The 22464-nt window shown below is 38.9% G+C and overlaps 1 protein-coding gene across 9 annotated transcripts in view; it reads right to left on the bottom strand.

Annotated features, from left to right (window-relative positions):
* Nucleotides 1–22464, bottom strand: part of slc4a4a (solute carrier family 4 member 4a) — a 75896-nt gene that overhangs the window by 5627 nt on the left and 47805 nt on the right. For all 9 annotated transcript variants that reach the window (XM_089130138.1, XM_039649898.2, XM_039649902.2 and 6 more), the window contains 12 exons: nt 18177–18334; nt 17929–18016; nt 17221–17375; nt 15418–15531; nt 14855–15029; nt 10831–10964; nt 7705–7976; nt 4427–4497; nt 3425–3610; nt 3040–3153; nt 1986–2147; nt 270–448 (listed from right to left, as the gene is read on the bottom strand). In XM_089130138.1, coding sequence (XP_088986264.1) covers nt 270–448; nt 1986–2147; nt 3040–3153; nt 3425–3610; nt 4427–4497; nt 7705–7976; nt 10831–10964; nt 14855–15029; nt 15418–15531; nt 17221–17375; nt 17929–18016; nt 18177–18334 — 1808 coding nt within the window. The remainder of the gene's footprint in view (nt 1–269; nt 449–1985; nt 2148–3039; nt 3154–3424; nt 3611–4426; nt 4498–7704; nt 7977–10830; nt 10965–14854; nt 15030–15417; nt 15532–17220; nt 17376–17928; nt 18017–18176; nt 18335–22464) is intronic.

Here is a 22464-nt window from a genome sequence, read left to right as displayed (position 1 = left end):
AACCAAACCAGAGAAGTGTTCAAAATACGACCTAAATACTGCTGGCGTGTTTTCGGCAGACCTAGGCCGTTCACGTTTGTACAGCTTACAGCTGCATCAATAAAACCCCCTAGAGTTCAGTCCAACATACAGGCGCAACATTTTAAAAGGCGTCCCACTGAGCCCAAAACTGTAGTCAAGAGTGACGCAAAAGCTGTTATAGTCAGATCTATGACACTGTACAAATAGCTCAATCAAATATCTCATCATTTATATGCTTTACAACATACCTGACACCCAAAAATTTAGGCTGTTCGCCAGGGGCGGACGTCTCAGTCTCCATCTTCAAGCTGTCAATGTGGGCGATGGAAATAACAGTTGCGGCTACATACCATGGCAGACCCATGAAAGAGCACACCGCTAACAGCACAGCCACCAATAACAGGTCCAGATGATAGCCTGCACCTTTCTGATCGAGACAAAGATTAAGGATGGTCACAGATGTTGTCAGAGGTATCAAAAACATCTGATGACTGATAACAGTGGTCAGTGACAGTTTGCAGGAATAGTTTGCCTATTTCTAGCAGCCTCTTGTAATGCTAAACTTGCATGCTGTTTTTTTTTTTTTTTAACTGAACATCATTTAAGGAGCTCTTTTCCAATGTCTTAATCATGTCTGTCAAGGTCCAAAACAAACAAAGCATCATAAAAATAGTGAACTGTTGTCTTGTTAAAACCAACAAAAAGATGACAATTTCGAATTTACAATTTAGTAAGTGGAACAGTGGTGTGGATAATATGTTAGATTCAGCTTTTGACAGTAGATCCCAAGTTCAAATCCACCGTTTCCCAGTCCTATTCTTCTCCCTATTCCCATCATGTTTCCCAGTCCTGTTCTTCTCCCTATTCCCATCGTGTATCAGCTTGGAGAGAGGTGATTAGGGTAGGTTTTAAGGATAAGCAATAGGAAGCATCCATTTATGATTTTATAAATATAATCAGAGACACTGATTATGTTGTTATTGCATAAAACTTCACTACATCACACAAATGTACAGTACAATATGTCTCCAGGGCAGTGTAATTCTCAGAGATGACAATAGGAGTTCTTCCATGGGGTTGAGAGGACACGATGTTTTTAAGCCTGTCTCACATTACAGGCCACAAGAGAATAAATGGTTTGCTTTTGTCTGATTCACAATTCCTGTTTGTTCCACTACACAAAATATGTTACAATAATGTGGACCTAAAGTGTGATAGTGGGATGAAATAGCTTTTAAAATATATAGCAATATTATTTTAGGTTGAGATCCTACTATGGATTGTATTGATATTTGAATTAGTTTTTATTTTTATATGTTCTGTTTTTTTTGTTGAGTTTTGGTATTTTTTTCTTGTAATTTTGTTTTTCATTTTATACATTTGTATTAATGCCTATCTCGTTTTATCCATTCATTTCAGTTTTAGTTATTTCAGTACATAGTACATTTTAGTAAATGAAAATAAAATAAAAAATGTTCCCCTTGGTTACTAGCTGAAATGAAATACGTTTTATTGTTTTAGTTTAGTTTCAGTTAAATGCTGTATAATAACCCTGACTTATAATTCAAACTTATGTATATTTCTTGATTAACAACAAAGCCTATCTAGCTATTAAAATCATTATATTACAAAATCTAACTTCTTTTCTTTCAGTTTTCAATTCAAATTACGAATTTAACAAATAGGAATTCCTGAATTATTTATAGCAGCTTTCCCCCCTTTGGTGTGTATCAGTTTCTCAGACCATCTGTTTGAATAATGCTAATTTTGACTCCAAGTGCTGATTCACATCCTCCAGACAAAAGATTAAAAGGCTATATCTGTAAGAGACTTTCTAGAAATATCCCGATATAGTCACCCTCCGGCACTGTGAGCGTTTCCTGTGGTCCTGGGTGGCTCAAAGTGAGCATGATAAACCATCTGGCTTGGGAGAGAGTCACACAGCAGACTCACGACAGGCCTACCTTAAGCTTGTGCTCCTTGCGATTTACAATGACAGCGGTGATCTGCTGATCCATGAAGAGCAGGATGGTGACCAGCAGGGCAGGCAGAGCTGCTGCCAGGTACACCCACCAGGGGTTCCCTCCGAACGGTGGCACAAACCAGCCACGGTTTGGGCTTGTTGGCTGAGGATATGAGAGGAATGCAGTTTGAGGGTCACAGAAGTGGCACTTGGCAACAATTTACAGGATACAAACAGTAATGTCCTGAATGGATTGGCAAGTAGTGTGCCAGCCAATGTACACTTTGATATTTGTTCTTCCTGAAGACCCTCAGGAAACCTGGGTAGAAACACCCCATTGTCCCCCAAGATATCTGATATAAATAAATAATATCTAATGCAGAACAATTCATCACTTGATTAGGCTATTTATTCACGCTATTCTATTAGACAGTGTATTGCTAGTTTGCTACTGATTTCTTTTGTTTGTTTTTACAAATAATCACAAAAAAAAAAAGTCAAAATGGCACATTATGTCAAGATAAGTCAATGTCATAATGACTTCCATGTTTGGAAGCATGTTTGACTTTTGCAAGGATGCATGTGAATTATTACTTTTATTCAACAAGGATGCATTAAAAGACATTTCTAATGTTACAGAAGATTGCTACTATTTTGAATAAATGCTGTTCTTTTGATCCTCAATGAATGAATCCTGAAAAAAATATATCAGTTTCGACAAAATCATTAAGCAGTGCAACTGTTTTCAATATCAATAAGAAATGTTTCCTGTAATGATGCTAAAAAATGAACCTTTGACTTAACAGAAACAAATTATGTTAAAAAAAATATATTCAAATATAAATATTATTTTGAATGGTAATTTTTCACAATATTTATATTATACTTTATTTTAATTAAATAAATGCAGCCTTGGTGAGCACAACAATTTTTTTTTTTTTAAATGTACTGCCCGCCAACATTTGAACAGTCTATCCTGTAGCAATTTTAGAAGTGTACATCAAAAGGAACATCTTTTTACAGTAACAGACAGACAATACGAACAGAAAGTTTACCTTAAATTCACTTGGCACTATGAGCTTTGGCGTCTCTACCCCAACCAGAGCGTCGACGCCACAGAAGATCAAAATGGCCAGGATAATGGCAAAGTCACTTATGAGCTTCCTCACCTAAAATGACAAAAACAAACAAAAAAGCTTTTTTTAGGATCTATGTAGTGTGCATCACATCAGTAGTCTCTTGCCTCAACAACTCCAGTATTGATTAGGATTGGAAACTGAATTCTCAAAACAATTTTCTACCTGCCCAGTGCCCAAAGTATATGGATTTGAGGCAGGGTTTGGCTAAATATCGATTGCCTCCAGATCGGCAATATGATTAGAGTCACATATTGACAAATCCATCACAAACACGCTACAGATTGAAAGTGTGGCTACTTACAGTAGTAGGAAAGAATGGGCTGGTCTTAAATTTCTTCAGACACATGGAGCAGGTGTATGTGCCAAAGAAAAGGATGAAGGACATGAGGGTGATGTCGGGCACAAAGTCACAGGCTTTGCCCACTAGCTCTCCTCCGTATTTCAGGCATTCCTTCTTTGACAGGGAGGACCAGCTGGCATTCAAGCGCTGCAAAAAATAACATAAAAATAGATGATCAGAATATGAAAACCTACAGATGTCGATTTTTAAAATAAAATTTGAGTTCGTTCACAGAAAATCATTACATTCCCAAGCTTAGAGACAATTATGTTATGAACAAAGACTGTTAAAGAACATCAAACAGAAACCTCTCTAGTTTCTGTTTTGTTGTCTTCGTCCTTTCTGAAGTTGGACAATGACTCTGTTACTGTTCAAGTTTACACAAAAGGTGCGAAACATGAGCTATGGCTCATTCAGTCACAAAGATGTTGGCATGAAATTGGGCATTATGTTTCATTGATCTCAAACTGAGGACTACATCTGAATGAAACCATTGTCATAGAGATCTTTCTTTATTATTCGCAGCTGGGAGATTGGTTAGGGTAGATAGAAGAGGACAAAATGTCAGCCAGGTCGGGAGAAAATGTTTTAGGAAACAGCCAACAATTTAAGGATTAAAAAGGACTATGCATTTTCTGAACAAAACTAGAACAAGGAAGTTTTCTCTAATGTGTTGTGCAAGTTCTTTTGGGTGACCTCCATGAATGTAACAAGTCTTAAGACTGGAATACAGTACACTACACAAGTTTTACAGTCTGGAAAAGTCAATGCTAGTCTGCAGATTTTGGACAGATTTCACAGAAAATCGCAATGGGGTGCCTGTTTTTGTGATCCTCAGTCGTTTTACACGGTCACTATTTACAAAGTCGACAAGTGTATAATGCAGAAGAGTCTTAAAATCTATTAAAAAAAGGAATTCCAGCCTTTACACATATTTCAGAGATGTTTTAGGGAAACACTTACTGTATCGCTGTAATTTACAGTCCAGATAATTGTTGAATCAAGTGCATCAGTGAACACATCTGAAGAATTCCCTGAAAAACACGGTCAAAGGTTTCAAACGCGCCCTTCAGAAAGAACCAAAAACATACAGAGGGGCTCAAACATCTGAATCCACTTATAAATAAATAAAAATCCTATCCAAGACTGGTTTTAGGATTTAGAAAAAAATGAATATTATAAATGTAAAATAAAATGAAAATAATGCAAATCAAAATACATTTTACAAAATGGAAAAGGAAAAAAGTTTTTGTTAGTGGTCTCATTTTTTGGACCTAATTTACCTGTAAAATTTGACCGTAGTAAATTAATAATATATTTCATTTGTACTATTTAGCACTCTTGACTCAAGACTCAGATGATCTCATTTATTTATTTTTATCCTATAGCCACATTAAGCCTCTGAGACAAGTGACTAATACCTCTGAATCATATTCATGAGAATCAGTAGATAGATAATGCTTTAATGAGATTAATGGCCACTTAAAGGGTTAGTTGACCCAAAAATTAATATTATGTCATTATAAAAATAACAAAAACTACAAGTTTATTCGGCATTGCATTGTCTTCCGGTTCTGTTGTCAATCCGTGTTCACAAGACGTTGATGACGTATGACGCTGCTGACGTGTATCTGGTGCGTCTGTATTCGGGCAGCGTCACTGAACGTCGATTGACAACAGAACCGGAAGACAATACAATGCTGAATAAAGTTGTAGTTTTTGTTATTTTTGGACCAAAATGTATTTTTTGATCCATTAAAACATTCTAACTAACCCACTGATGTCACATGGACTACTTTGATGATGTCTTTATTTCCTTTCTGGACAAGGACCGTATACCGTACATACTTTTTCAATGGAGGTACAGAAAGCTCTTGGACTAAATCTAAAATATCTTAAACTGTGTTCCGAAGATGAACAGAGGTCTAACAGGCTTGGGATGACACGAGGGTGAGTCATTAATGACATAATTTTCATTTTTGGGTGAAATAACACTTTAAACACACATGACAGATTTCACAGCAGACGTTCACACAAGAAGAAACATTCTGTCGTGGTTGCGGTTAAGTTAAATACAGCATACGTGCCCCGCAATGCCCACTGTAAACATTCACCACTTCTCAACAGCATTAATCTTTAAAGAGTCTCTTTGCTGGGTTCCCCTAACTGGAACTAATTTCCACACAGCTGTTGTTCCCTCTGCACCATCGAATTGAAGAGAAGTCAAGGGAGGGCAAAGAGGAGCAAACAGCGGTTTAGAGGAAAGCAGCGTGAGTGAAAGAGAAAACCGCCCGCCAGCCGGTCTCTGTACAGTCTTAATTCACCACATGCATGGAGGAGATTAACCCCAAACAACATCATGTCCACATCCGCCTCTAGTTCGCTCCCTCATTCCTACTGAGGCCAACACACACACACACACACACAGCCACTAGCACAATAAACAGATCTATCATCTGTGAACAACAAGTGAATGTCAACACCATTGCCACACAATATCACACCAACTTCAGAACTTCAAAAACAAAGTTTGTAATTATTCAGTGGTATGCATATCAAACGGCCGAGGAGTGGTCGAGTTCTCAACGCTCCAGCTCCTTGTCGATCCAGGAGTCTGGCAGGACCCGCGCGGGAGCGGATCGCAAGCTGACGTGCCTTCTCTCACATGCCGTTGACTGCCTCGGGCTCAAGTGGTTGCCGCCTAAGGAGCCTGCGCCTAACAGACTCGACGGCGGCTTTTTACAAAGTGCACATCCCGGGCGTCTGGGTGCGGATATGCTCTCATGGGGCAACACTCCCCTAAGCGAGTGGTTCCTAAACCCTCAGACGGTCAGTCTAATATGGGAGACGTTCGGCAAGGCCGACGTCGACCTTTTTGCCTCGAGAGCCAACACCCACTGCAGGGTGTTCTCGAAGAACAGGGACGTACTGGCTCATTCCTGGCCCGTATAAACCTGCTATAATGGTGAATTCGGGGGTCTATATACACTAGGTCACACCCCCTCGGTGGGCTCTGATGTTGGGCAAGCTCATTGGTCGCACGTCAGAGTTGCCCATGCCATTGGATGTGCAGTTGCAGGCTTGAGTAAATCGAGGAAAAGGAGTTACCCCCACTGCGTATAGCTACGCAATACTCGTTCCCTCTCTCAGGGAACTGAGGTTACGATAGTAACCGAGTAGATCTGTTCTGTATGATTGTATTATTAAAAAACCATGGCAAAATCTTCACACATAGTTAGCGAGGGCTGATCTAGCCAATTATAAGGTTTGTTATTTAAAAGATGATATATAATAGAGAAAAATATTCTGGGATTTTTATTATTCTTGTTAATAATTTTAGAATGGAATTGTTGTCGTTCAGAGCACACTTTTTTGTATCTTGCTGAATATGGCTGAATTAAACCAGTATGTCCACTTGCCATTGTGCAGCGTTTATTACAATAAAGTTGACCAAGTGGATCAGGTAGTCCGATTGGACTACCTGCTGTGATTGAGTGGATGCATGGACTCATTTGCATATTCTGCATCTAAATGAAGTAAGGGTGTAGATTTACATTAAGGCTATTTTAAGGCATGAAGAAATTATTTTCAATGGGAGAAAAATACCTTTTAAATATGTAATTTGGGGGATTAAAGATGAATTTAAGGGATACAATGATTGACTACAGGGAGACTTTAAGACAAAACCAACCCCGTGGGTCTAAACTATCACTTGAAGAGCAGAAATAGTACAACAAAAGGAAAAATTAAATATTTATGCTGGCCATATTTATAAAACATTTGCCAGATGGACACCTTTCAAAAACAGCTGGATCATAAGCCGGACATAAACATCCATCCCTATCAAACTATTATGCTTCCATTTGTGTATCAGTATAAATTAAGCAAACTTCAATAAAATGTCAATTCATACTAGTAGGTAGCCAAGCAGAGGAATGAAAATATGGTCACTGCATTTGAGTCAATTTTTGGATCCCAACCAAAAGGTCACTTTGTGCTACGTAATATTTGCTTCACTGAGCAAAATAATGTTACATATGCATCAGTAATCTTTTTTTTCTGTTTGGTCAGCACTTATCGTTTCTTGCATCTGGTGGATATATGGGAGGCTTAAGAAGGCGATTAAAAATTTAGCTACCTAAGTTTACAAACTTGCAAATGAATGAAGGTTTAGTCGGTTCAATTTGCATCTTAACATTGAAAGAAGAAAACATCAGATAAATAGAAGTACAAAGTCTCACCATCAGTGGGCGCCATACACATGCAGTCATACTGCGTGACATAATCGATTTTATAGTCTGGGTTGATTGGGTAATAATGGGTAAATTTCAGCATCTTCTTGAAAGCGTCATAGATGAAGATGAAGCTGATAAGTGACGAAAAGCCCTCCTCTGTAAATCGGGTGAAATACTGCACAAGGAAGCTGGCATCAGTTGCCACCAGAATCAGACAGTAGAAGGCCGACCACAGGCCAATCCAAAGACGGAACTCTAGGTAGTCAAATTCATTTTCCCTGCAGAAAAAAAGTATGAATAGAACATTTACTTTTCAAATCATACAGCAATGAAAGAAACTTCATTCTCAAATATATTGTAAAATTTATTCCTTTGGTGGACATCATTATGCATTGAACACTTCAGCGGATGAGGTCGAATGGGGTTTCGCTTAGATCACCTATATGAATGCCAATATAAAACGAGCCAATGGCAAAGAAATGCCATGGGTCTGCGGAATTCGCACGGCATAACTCCGCCTCACCTCGTGGGTATAAAAAGAGGATGCCGGCATAATACAGACATGTCTTCGCTTCGGAGCCAAGTTCATTCTTCGTTCCACAACTTCTTCAGATGAGCGAGATTCCCGGTGTTGGTCTGACGGCGATATTCCTGCGGGTTTGCACTTCCTGCTTATCTGTCCAATGGTTTGCCTGTGAGTGTATTTCTCCCCGGGCGCTTCAGCAAAGAGACTTCCTCTCTAAAAGAGCTTGCACACGGCACGTATTTTTAAAGATGCCTCACCCGTGCACTTCTGAATGTGGCACACTCGTGTCTGACTCTGATGGGCACGAGCGCTGTCTAGTGTGTTTGGGCAGTGATCACGCTAGAGCAGCGCTCGTGGATGACTCATGTTATCTCTAAGGGAACATGACCATTGCATCACTATGGTCGAGATTCAGTGACCTTGCAAGAGTGAGAGTCCCCTCATCCACACCCCGATCTACTTCCTCTAGGATTAGAGCTAGTATACTTCGGCTGGTGACCAGTGTGACCTGAAGGCGGCGACTTCACGTCCGTGCCCTGCACCTACCCCTCCTGTGACGATGCCAGTTAGCGTCCAAGGGATTCCCACGGGCCCATCTTCGGATATACCAAGAGTTTTCTTTGGCTCTACAGAGGATGATGCGATGTCTGTCGCAGCATCACATTTATGGGAAGAAGACTCATTGGTGCTGCCTCCTTCGGGTGTGGAGTTGTTCGTCGAGTCCGACCCCAAGATGACTGCCATGCTTTCCCGGGCTAGATGATTGGTTTTTGGGCACGGCCGCCAATTCACGTCTGCGACCAACCCCAATACCTTTATTCCCAGATGTGCATGATGAGATCTCGAAGACCTGAAAGACCCCCCATGTCTTCCTGTGACCGCTCGTTGATCTCATCCGTCTTTCCTCTCCTCGATGGAGCTGCTGCCTATGGGTACACTGGGGTCCCCATGATTGAACTCTCTGTTGAGATGCAACTGTGTCCACAGAGTGCTTCTTCTTGCAGCGAGCCTAAGCACCCATCCAAAGCCTGTCGGAATTCGTCTATGCTAGTGGCGAAGTCCTACATAGCGGCCGGACAGGCAGCTGCTTCGCTGCATGCTATGGCCATTCTGCAGGTCTACCAGGCCCAGATGCTCAGAGACATGCATGAGGGCAGGACAGACCCACCGCTCTTCGATAAGTTGCTCGCCGCCATCAACCTTGCCCTCCGGGCGACGAAGGTGAACGCACGCTCCCTGAGTTTGGAGACACCTCTGGCTGAACCTGACCGACATGAAGGATGCCGAGCGGTCTCGAATGCTCTGTCCAGTACGCGCCCTCTGCATCTATGTAGACAGTACGCAGTGTTTCAGGACATGTATAGTGAACATGCCATTGCTTTGGCATACCGGCAGCAAGGTCGACCATGCCCCCTTGGTGTGACTGTCCACACCACCCAGAGTGCGGTCTCCTCTTGGACTCTAGCGCATGGCGTCTTGGTAACAGACATCTGTAGAGCTGCAGGCTGGGCCACACCCAACACATTCGCCAGATTCTATAATCTCCAAGTGGAGCCATTTTCCTCTCATGTACTCGTTTCAAATCAGCTAATACCGGACCCGGTCAGGTGTCTTCGCTGGCTCGCCATTCCACTCTACAGACTGGATACGTGCAATATTCTCCTCAGGTGAGCTTCCCCGAAAGCCCCGAGTTCCTCCAGCACTCCTGACGTCGATGCCAGTGTCTATTGCATCCGCGTCGGCTAGGTGCCTCTCATGTGCATGGTCCCATCTCTGAGCGAACCCCAAATGTGTATTTCCGATGTAAGCCTCTCTGAGCAGTTGTCTTTCCATCGGCAAGCCACCTTGCCACCCCATATTCTACCAGCGGCTGGACACTCCAGTGTTTCCCCATATGCATCCCTCTGGGTCATATGTGTATTTCTTAAGTCCAGGGAACTGAGATTTAAGCCCTGAGAGCAGGGATCTCAGATTTACTCAGGAAAGTGGCGTGATTAGACTGGTATCCCCATTCGTCGTCACCCAATGGAACTCAGCCTGACAACGAAAGGGAACGTCTCAGTTACATATGTAACCCTTGTTCCCTGAGACTTTCCGCTATGCTGCGGCGATCGCATTACCTCAGTCTTGGCTCTTCAGCGAAGAAACATGTCTGTATTCTGCCGGCGTCCTCCTTTTATACACACGAGGTGAGGCATAGTTACGCCATGCAAATTCCGCAGACCCATGGCATTTCTTTGCCATTGGCTCGTTTTATGTTGATAAAAACTGATAGGCGTTCTAAGCGAAACCCCATTCTTAGTCATTCGACGGAACATCTCCGTTCCCTACTCAGGAAATGAGGGTTACAAACGTAACCGAAATGTTTCAGTCAATTACAAAAAGGTCAGTTAGTTTGTTTACGTTTATTTAGCAGACTCTTTTTTCATAGTGACTTACAAATGAGGAATACAAGCAATATATCTTAAGCATGAGAAGTGCTAATAATAGAAAGTGTCAGTCAGTGTTCAGAATAGTGCAAGCTACAACATGGAGGGATAAAGGAATAGTGATTTTTTTTATTCCATTGTTACATTGTTACATTGTGAACAAAGATGATCAAGAACCTGCTGAAGTTGAAGAGCAGCCTTTCAAACACCAGCACTGGCCCCGTACTGCTGAGAATGATCAGCGGTTGCCCAGCTAGGAGACAGAAGATGGCTCCAGAGACCGCTGTACCCAGAAAGCTCTCCAGTACACCCTTTACCCAACACACAATGAAGAAGATTCAAAGGGTTATGGAAAAACCCATCTAAAGCTCAGTCACAATCACATTCCCTGTGAAGAAAGTCTGTTTAAGCATGTTTAAATCCATTTTGGATGGGACAAGCTATTCCCGAGGAGGTTAAAGGAAATTCATCATCATTCACAGACATACTTTGTGATTTTTACAGAGGACGTGTGAGAAGAAAAAATAAACAAAATAAACAAATAAACAAACTGCTTTTTAGCTAACTCAAAGTTACTCACAGAAATGGCTCAGAATCTATTCTCACTTAATCCTTTAATTAATACTTCCCTTATTTATGTAAATACTGTTAACAAGTCTTATTTCAATTGATTTATTATTCATATCAAGCTAACTTTTTCTACCTTAATTCAACAAACAGATCTTATTACCCATACAATTAATTAACTAATGCACTTTTTAGATCGCATGACCTTCCGAAATGCCCATATCCAGACAATAGACACTCCCTCCTCAGTAATAACTAGCCATGTCCAAATTAGTATATGAATTCACATACTGTACGTCCTGTGAATAAGTTTATATCTGAAATCCAAATATTGTTCAGAAGACTAATCCTGGTGAAAATAGGGTCTATGAGAACTTTAATGAACTGCCATTGAAGAGATGTGACTTCATGTTACAGTTTTCTCTCCAATTTAAAGGGATAGTTCACTTTGAAATAAATTTTTGATACGTTTTAGCTTACCTCAAGGGCATCTAAGATGTAGGTGTCTTTGTTTCCACAGTATTTTCAATTTTTACATTTTTCGGTCAAACCGTTGATGTCTATCAGTCATATAATGTAGGTTTAGGGGGTCCACATAAAAGAGCATGCACAGAGAAGTCAAAATTAAACATGATTTAATGACTCGTACACATTGATGACCTAAGACACAAAACGAGCGGTTTGTGTGAGAAAACGAACAGTATCATACAGTTTTTACCTCGTGGAACCATAGCCATGTCCAACTGATCTGAATCAGTTGTCCAATGTCCAACTGAACCATGTCCAACGTTCGGCCGGAAGTGATCGCTTGTGCGTGTACGTCACTCATTGTTTACACAGAGATTTCGGAAGTTTTACATTTCACTTTGAAGATCTAAACATATTTAGATATACAGGAAACCGCAATGTAAGACGATTTCAATATATATCTAAATATGTTTAGTGAAAGGTAAAACTTCTGTGTCACCACCAAAATCTCTGTGTCATTCACAGGACGAGTCATTAAATCATGTTTAATTTTGACTTCTCTGTGCATGCTCTTTGACGTGTACCCCCTAAACCTGCATTATATGACTGACAGACAACACCGATTTGACCGAAAAATGTCAAAATTGAAAATACTGTGGAAACAAAGACACCTACATCTTGGATGCCCTTGAGGTAAGCTAAAACAAAGTCAACTATCCCTTTAAATCCCAACTGAATCAGTCATGTTTTGTGTTTCTCACACAATCAAAATACAAATTACCAGATAATAGCTAACTCGGGCACTCTCTGAGAAATCGAATCCCGTCCAAATGAGAATGTCAGTGATTGTAGTATATTATTACCACTTCATCTGTCTTTTGACCTTTATCAAAAACTGTGACTAAAGTCTGCTACACCCTCATTAAGGATTAAGACCTTTTGTCGAGTAAAATGACAAACAACAGTTTTGACAGTTTGACACAAAAAAGTCCTGTCAACCCATTTGATGTAAATAGAATCAAGTTGTTTCGATACCAATACTAAGTCAAGAATTGCGATTTTGATACTTTTTCAATACTATATTAGATACAAGGCGTTTCACATTAAATAAAAGATCTAGTGCTAAAATCTGTTGGTTTTTTTTAAATTAAAGCAGAGTGCACTTTTTCACTGCTATCAGTTGCATCGATGCAGTGTCTTTTACGACTTGCGCAACATCTTCACTCAGACACATGCTTCAATCTATCAAAACACTACCGGCCCACCGGGAAAAGTCCCGACTCTCCAGATTGCCACTCCACTACTGACTGGCAGCCACAGACACAGTATCACTTGTGCTCGCACATGCAACCATCTCACTGTAGTGTTTGTCTCATGACAGCTGCAGCTTCTTTGCAGCGTGCGTGAGGAGAAAAAACACAGACGTCCATGGGGAGGCACTGAAAGCGTGCGTTGCACTCACCAACGTCTCTTGCAAATCTGGAACGTGGTCATTCATAAAAATAGCGATATTAATACATTTAGGAATCGTGACGTTTGAATTTTTTTTTTTCAAGTATTTTATTTTAAGTGCACCGTGCAACACTAAAGGGGAGTCTGATCTACTCTGGACTACTCAGAACAGACACTGTAGTCCTCCTCATCTTAATTAGTTTCCTCATTTATTGTTATAATGTATTTAAAAATAAATAGATCCCTCTAAATTGCACCACTTTGCTAGCTGACTTGCTAAGGTGTTTCCCTGAGCTAAAATATTGACTAGCCAACAACATGTGCAGTAGATCTAAGCATTTTTCATGCAAGGGTAGGGTTTTACAGCATTTTTAATGCAGTAGATCTCAGCAAGGGTTCATGATCTGAGAGTCCAAATATTCCTTGATCGTTTGACAGGTAAGAGGTTGGTATACTATAAAAATATCCTGTTTCAAAACGCAACTCAAAACTTCCTTCTTAGTCCCAAAATAGCTTTTATTGAAACCAAGGCCAGAAACAAAAGCCACAGGCTCGGAAAAGTGTGGAATTTTGACATCAAAGGGCAGAGAAAGAGTATCAACGTCACAGTGTCTGAGCCGTTAGTGAATAGTGACATGAGAACGAGAAAAGATTGAAACAGGATCAATAGCATTAGCATCCAAATGATCCTAATGCTAGGAAAGTGTTTTTTCTCAACAATGTGAAAGTCTCAGCAGTGCAATATTTGTTTGTATTTGGTTCATTTGATTATTTGGTAATTCAGTCACAGGCTTTGGAAAAAGACTTTTACGATATGGATCCGTCAGCAACACCACAAACATGCAAGTAAGCATGTTTATTCCAAAGCCTGATCAGTGATAAGTGATTTCTGATGTATAATTACTCAATTTCAGATGGATTTCCTCTGTCTTAAAATCATTTAATACCGTTTCGGCATCAAGCCAGTGACTAAACAATGAACTTGCCAAAACTCCAAGTATGTAATCAATGATGCTGTTACACTGCACAAAGAAGCTCTTACAGTATTTACATTGTGACTGCATTGTTATTTATGGGGAAAACATTCATGAGAGTGCAGAAATTGCGCTGCAATGATGAGATCACTTTATTCATGTGTTCAACAGACTGTCTGTCTGGTAATAGATCTAAATATAATACTATAAGCATATTCGACAGCTGTAATAGTAAACGTTGTAAAATAATTTGAGAGGGTTCCACATGTATTACTTATTTCATATGCAAAGATGTCAGCCAATCACAGCACTGAGCATTTCCTCTGAAGTCTCACAGCAGACACGTCCCTTCAAACGGAGTGTTCAATTTAGAGGCTGAATAGCCATTTATTTCTAAATTGTGACAATTTTATGATGTAAAAATCATATTAACAACAAAATTGTACCTCAGGAAACATTATAAAATAACCCAAAAAATCCAGTTCATGACCCCTTTAAACAGTTAATATATGAACTGTGAGACTTTAACTAACTAACTAACATGACCTTTGAACTAAAAGTAACAATTCAAAAAGAGGGCCGAGAAGAAGGTTCTCCCAGTCTGCGTCAGTTAAAGATTGACCAGCACTGAATTACAATTTCTGGCAAGTTCGGACTGATTCTTATTTAGGAATTTTCAGGCATAAAGAGCATATGGCACATACATGGCACACATGCACACTATGCAATATAATCTTTACCTGCATGTTCTCTGTGGCGTCACCCAGCAATCCTCCGAATGTGATGGCATTGGTTACTGTTCCCAGGTAGATGAAAAGAATGGCAGACAAAGACTGGATGTGTAGTGCATCGTAGAAATCACTGAAGAAAAATGGGGCTTTTCTTTTGATATCAAGAATAAGGCCTCCACAAAACCTGAAGAACAAAATATTATACAGGTCAATTCTTAAACTAAATACTGCACCATATGTTATATGAACAAAATAATATTTCATATAGTAGTATTGTAATCGGTATTTTGAATTGGTAACATATATATATATATATATATATATATATATCTCAAAAGGATTACTAATAGTACCAGGCAGTAATTTCCCAAAGTTCAAGGTGTTTCCAAAACCAACAGTGGGAATGTACTGTACTAGAAAAATCAAATCTAAGTGCTTGCCTAATATTAAGATAAGTCTAGTCATTTAGAAAGGAGGAAAACAAACCTTTATCTGAACTAAACCATGGTGTTCAGAGAACATAATCTGTTCCTTGAGAAGAATTTATACAAACATTCTACAAACACACTCACTTCCCCGTCTTCTTTAGCTCATCGCCTACTGCGTGACCCCCGCCCCCGTCTCCACCGCTGTGAGGCGTGTCTCCATTCATCTGTGTGCTGTCCCCTCCAGCATACATGTTCTTTCTGGACAACATAACAAACAAATGGAGATTGTTGAATGTCATTAATGTCCTGAAATAACTTATAGAGGAGGAAAGAAAACAGAGAAGGAAGAAAGATGACAAAAGACACACACGGGGACTCTTTATAAGTAATTTTAAGGCCCCCAGCCTGAAGTTAAGTCAACTAAACATCCTGCAAGCCAGTACCGTGGTAGCCCACACAACTGTACAATATGAAATAAAAATATAAGATAAAGATGGTAAGACCATGGTAATCTTCAAATTACATCTAAATGCCTTGATACTGTACAGTATATGAATATGGTACGCATCCAATAATCCATATTGTCACGATTAGCCATAAACTCCCTGGATTATCACAGACTACATTGTACCTTCCTGGACTGATTATACCAAACACCATACACGTGCACTGTGCTGCACAGCTGCCAACTCTCACGCATTGGCCGTGAGACACCCGCATTTGATTGGTTTCACACGCTCACACTGCACACCCCACCCCACGGTGTCAACCTGGTCGGTAAAATACCTGTAAGATAAGTTTTTTTTTTAAATATCAACCAATAAATATCAACCTGCCCCGACCATTGCATGTCATCTGGTTTGTCTCTGCCTTTTCTTATTGCCCTGTTTACTGGTGTCGATCCCTGCCTGTCTGACTTCTCTATAAAAGCTGCACATGGATCCCCTTGAGTCTGCTGAATACACATACTGTATGATATGAATCATTTAAACCAAGAAAAGATATCGAACGAAAGGACGATAAACTGATAAAATGATCAAACAATAGATAGAATGACAAAACAATAGATAAAAAATGAGATAAAGACAGAGAGCGATTGAACAATAGATAAAAAAAACAGACAGAAAAAAGATTAAACATGAAATAAAGTAATAAACAATTTACAACGGACAGACTGATAAAAATTATAAAAAGAAATAAAAAGAATAAGGACTGAGCAATAGATAAAATGATAGACGATAGACTAAGCAAAGAACAAGCTAAAGTGATGGATGGATGTTTTATGAACGACAGACAGACAGTACAGTAAGTGAAGTAATTCATACTGTTGTTTACATTCAACAACCCGTGAATGCATGTACGAGGACTGGTGTGTGTAATGTGTTGTGTACACTGTGTGTGATGCTGGTGTGACTGCATTCTGTTGGCACACAGCTCTCCTTTTTGTATTCAGGTGGCAGGATAAAACGGCAGCCTGCTGTCACTTCACCTGAAGCCAAAAAGAGGTGACGTACTTCATCTAATTAACCGCTGCTCTACCCTTTATAAATGAATGAATGAATGAGTGACCTTAGTTCGCACAGACCTGCCTGGCTGGCATTTGAAACTACTTCCTGACCATGTCTTTTATATATATATATATACACCTAAAGCATTATTAGGAACACCATATAAATATGGTGTGTGACCTTTCGCCTTCAGAACTGCCTTATTCTGTGGCATTAATTCAACAAGGTGCTGAAAGCATTCTTTAGAAATGTTGGCCCATATTAATAGGATAGCATCTCGCAGTTTAAACGATGCCCAATTGGCACTAAGGGGCCTAAAGTGTGCCAAGAAAGCATCCAATATATAAACAGTATATATATGACATAAAATTGACAGGCTCAGATATTATACATGACCATCATTCAAATCCACAAGTCAAAATAGGAACATTGACAGAACCTTTTATCTGAGGATGGCAGGGATTTGGGAGGCTCTATCCTGATGGCAGGGTCCCATTCTCCAGGAGGAAGGACAATGACCTCATCCAAGAACTCATCAATGCCAGCAAGAAGATCTTGTCTGTCCTTGGCTTTGTATGCAATTTCATGGAAGACCTTGATAAGAGAACAGTGATTACTGGCTTACTATCCCAACACAATCTAATCAAACTAATTCAAACACAATCAGTTTTTTTTTTTTTTCAGGCACAGCTACACAGTATCAGAACAAGTAGGCTATGTTCATACAGTCAGTGTTTAGGATTGACAAATTTATTTACAAATAGGTGTGATTATTAAATTGGCCTGTTCATACAGCAGTTGAGATGAGAAAAAAGCAGCCCTGAGCAACATATAATCTGTGTACCAAACTCTAAAAATGTGAGAGAAATTAAATGTTTAAGTTGAAAAACTAAATTATTAAGACTAAATCTGAAACAAAAATAAATCTGAGCTAAATAGAAAAAAATAAATAAAAAAATACAGAAAATGACAAAAACAATAATTACTAACACTTAATCTAAAAAAAAAAAAATGTAATATAGTAACAGTAAATTTATAACACAAGTTCTGTTACAGAATGTAGTAGTTCATAAGCAAACAAGAATGAACGCAACAATATAAAACAGGATTGAAACAGTTCTCGGCTAAGATTAGACTCTACATGTACCTCATCAGACATCAGGGTAGCGATTGCTCTACCAATTTCATGGTATGACTTGGCTTTGCCTTTGGGTCCAAGCAAAATGAACAGAAATCTGGGGACACAACGACAATACCAAATATTAACACACTTGGTGAAAAACATACACATTTAATAAAAGCTTTGAATTTTAACTGAGTACCCCTTTTCCACTACGTTTACTTCCCTCCTTGGCCTTGTGGGGGGGGGGGGGGGGGGGTGAATGCAGGTCATACCTGGTGGGAACAGGCACTTCAGTCAGCGCCCCCAACATGACTGCCTGCTGCAGCCTCACAAAGGCCACAAAAGGACTGTCCAGGAAGTCCACTTCTCCAACGAGAACATTGGAAGCTTCAGCATCTCTGGGCAGCTTCTTCATAAACTTGTTCTTCAGCTGGAAGCATGCAGTTCAAAAAGAAAGAAGAAATGGATAAACGAAGTACACAAATCAAGCCCTAACACATGACCTCATTAAACATATTGCCCGGCTGGCATTTTGTATCAAGAGTTGCCTGAGGCGAGATGGGATGAATCCAACAGCCGCAACTGTCCAACTAATGGAAACAACAAAGATTGGTGGTGGTATGTAGGATGGTTCATTCTAGGGTTCAGCGAAGGCCCACTGTGACTCCTGCATTCCTTTGCTCTATATTCAGAGGAACCAGTGGTAACCAGTATAAGGAACTGTTAAATTAATTTTATTTATATGCGAAGTTGTTGTTCCTACCAGTGATAAAATGAAGGCCAACTTCAAAGCAGTGGCATCTGCCAGCTCAGTCTTTAAAGTCATGCCAAATGTGAAATTTACAAGCCAAAGATAATTAGCTCACCCTGCTCACATAGCCACCAATCGTTAAGCAACTGTAACTGGTGCCGCAAAGGTCATTTATGACCTATCTATTATTATTGTAATAGCTAAATGTGTTCACAATTACTCAAGCTTATTGCGTATATAAAGAACTTTTATTTGTTTATTACTTCCAAAAATGTAAACTCTCATTATTCTTTAACAGTAAGACTAGCACACATGGTAGACATCCATTGACATGTTAACTAGGAAGCTCATAAATCAGATTTGACAGCTCTGCTGATAAACTGAAGATGAGGTTCCAGTGTCAGTCATTCATAAACCAGTTGCCCAGTATCTTGCCAAAACATAAACAAAAATATTATCTCCTGAAAGTCGTATTTAACAGGCAGAGTAAGCAGTTTAGTTAACAATTGACAGAACAAAACTTCTAGCAAGCACAATGGAAAACATTTAACCTGGAACACTTGAGCACATGACAAGACAGACCTCTCACTCATCAAAGTCAGCATATGAACTACAACGTTTGAGTGATTTTAACGGCCCCTTACTGTGAAACACTAAAGCAAGATAGTTATTCACGTTTGGCACATGAGGGTGAGTAAAATAAGACATTTTGGGTGAACTATACCATTAACACAGACTTTGCTTGGTTAAAGAAAGAAAACTGAGACGAAAGAAGCAGCCCAACATGATTATTCCTGCTTCGTGGGAATAACCCTTGAAGAAACTCGATTCATCATGCTCATGCTCATGCTTAATTATCTGGGAATTTAGAAAGCAAAGCCACCATGGAGTAATAAAAATGATCTTAACCGTGAATGAAACAAAAACAAGTGAGTAAGCAATGGCCAAAGATGGAGACGAGTGATGTCACTGATGTTAACTGGAGGCCAGATTGTAGACAGCATTACAGACGAGTGTAAAGGGATGATTAAGGTATTAAAAGGACACACCTTAAACAACCCATAGGGTTTTTTTTTTTTTCTCAGACTTATAAGAATGTTTACTTCAGAGCTTCGTTCAGTGTAATATGTAGGAGTCAAAGAAGGGTCGGCAGATGGTTACTTCAGCAGCACATTATGCTGAATACAACACCATACAAAGCTGTAACAAAATCTTGTCCACTTTTTCTACATTGCATGCATCACAAATGGAACTTCTGACCTTTCAATACATCACAAACCCCAATCAATTTCCATTAAAATCAAATATTACATCTCTACCCTATAAAAAAACAAAACATACTGACATAATGCTTGAGGATTATTGATATAAATATTTTAATTAAACTTTATTTGGAGTACTTCTGTATTGCACAATGCACATTTCTTAATATTAAGCCTAAAATGTCTTTTAATGTCACTCTTACTGTAGTTATATGAGGTTAGAATGACCTCAGTACAGTTAGGTCAGTCTTTAAATTCAATATATTTAAACAGTACAAAGTGTATACTTGCAATAGTTCCATTTTAGCACATATCTTTAGTTGGACTGCAGCACTATTTCCAGATAACTAAAGTGCATTAAGTAAAAAATTAGTTGTTCCAATTTAGCAGATTTTAGTTTAGTATACCAAAAGTACAATTGTATGGTATTTACATTAAGAACATAATATGTAAATGTATTTGTAGTAGACTTAGCATAAAATAAATGTATTTCAAATATTTGTTTTTGTATATTTATTTTTCACAAGGATATCAGAGCTGTCCAGCTCTCTGGCAGGTAGTACGGCATGGAAAGGCTTAGCATCATCTCTGATACTGGAGCAAGCAATGCTTTATTTCATCAGTCTGTCAACACAGTCTGACAGCCAGCATTTTATGTTGTGAAGCCATTGAACTGATGACTTCCTGTTGAAGCTATCGTAAATGAAATGCTGCAACCAAAAGCTTGGCAAATATGTTTAAATGAATGGTTTAACGTTTAAAAAGTTTTTAATACTGTATTTGTCTTATTCCCATCCATCTTAATAAAATGTAATAAAACAATTTTTGTCAAGGCTTGAAAGACTAATAAATTCATGGTCCTTCCTTAGGGGGGCGCTCTCTCTGAGGAAAAAAAAAGTCAAGTACTTTTGTCCTACATTACAGAAAGAAGCCATGGGATATGGATATTAAAGTTAGCTCAATTTAGAACAGCAAACAATTATTCATAATACAAAGGGCAAAATAATTCATCACTCTAAACCACTATACCAAATCACTCAAAAATACTTAATTTTCATCATTTCCAGATTCTGTGAAACCAGGAATGACGTCATAAAAAAAATAAAAAGAAGCTAAGGTGTAACAAGCCACAAGGCTTTCACAGTGCATGACACAAAGCCGAGCCACCCCTCAATCTGTGCTTACAATCGCAATCTGTCCATGTGTCTGGCCCCCCTCACGCTAACAGCCTCTCAATCCCCTACTCTGTCACAAGGAGCAAGGGCCATCTCCTAAGAGTGTCAACAAAGGAGGCCAGAGGAGTAATCACATTCACACTAGTATTTTCTGCCTGAAGCACAGAAAACACTGTCAAAAATGTGTCAGCTATTGCACATAATGCTGCGTTCAGCAAAAAGGCATGCATTCCCAAGTAAAAGGGAAGATTCTACAATTCATCTAAGGTGAACTTCGGTGAAGTGAGTTAATTTTTACGGGTTGTCACAGATTGACACCACCCTTATGACCTCTTGGTGCTCCCAAAATGAGAGACCAACTTCCCTGTCTGTAATTCCCACCAGCTATATCCTTGAATTACAAAGTCCACTGCTTTTGGTCTGCTGTGCATGTAACCACAATGTCCTATTTTATGATTAGAAAAAAAAAAAAACATAAAAAAATAAAAAAAAGACTGTTTATGTGCAAAGGTTTTTGGCAATCCAAATTTACAGATACTATATATTCCATCTTTATTTTTACATCTGAGTATAAAAAAATAAAATAAAATAACATTTTCTTTATGCTGTTTAATGTATAAAAGAAGACTCTTATGCTCAAGGCTGCATTTATTTGATGATAAATAGTCAAAACTGTAATATTGTTGGTTAGTTAACATTAGTTAACTTTAGTTATTACACAGCTCCGTGGAATACTTGATTCTGATTAGACAATTGGTTATCCAGCTGCATATTCCCCAAAAACAACAGCTGAAAACAGATAACGCAGGCTCATCCAGGAAGTTTAGCATTTGGTGAACTAATAAAATAGTAAGACTCAGTCAAATCAATATATTTTTTAATATTTTGTGTACAGTTATTTAATTCCCTTACGAAAAATAAGTTTATTCAAGTGTACTATTAGAATACTTGTTTTAAACTAAAAATAAGAGAGTGTACTTTCAGTCTACTTTCAATATACTTTTCAGATATATACTTAACAAAAGTATACTTAAGTATACTTGGCTTATACTGACAAGTATACAGAAAAGTCTAAGTATACTTGTACTTAATCATTTGATCAAGATATACTTAAGAAAAGTATTCTTTCTGAATACTGAAAGTTTAAGTGTACTTGGCTTGTACTTGTGTTTACTCTTTTATTAAATAATTTTCACATGCAAGTTAACATGCAAGTTAACATCAAGTCTGCATGCTTAAAGTACAGTTAATGGTTTATTTCAAGCATAAATACTATAAGCTAATTGGAAACTTAGTAGTATACTTTAAATGCAGAAACTAAAGAAGTACAACCTGTTTGTGGGTATGTGTTCGTACTGTGTTGTCCTTTGTT

The sequence above is a fragment of the Pimephales promelas genome, chromosome 4 (assembly GCF_988280905.1).
Source record: "Pimephales promelas chromosome 4, fPimPro1.hap1.1, whole genome shotgun sequence".
In the NCBI taxonomy this organism is placed as follows: domain Eukaryota; kingdom Metazoa; phylum Chordata; class Actinopteri; order Cypriniformes; family Leuciscidae; genus Pimephales; species Pimephales promelas.
This window is presented reverse-complemented; position numbering and strand designations above follow the sequence as displayed.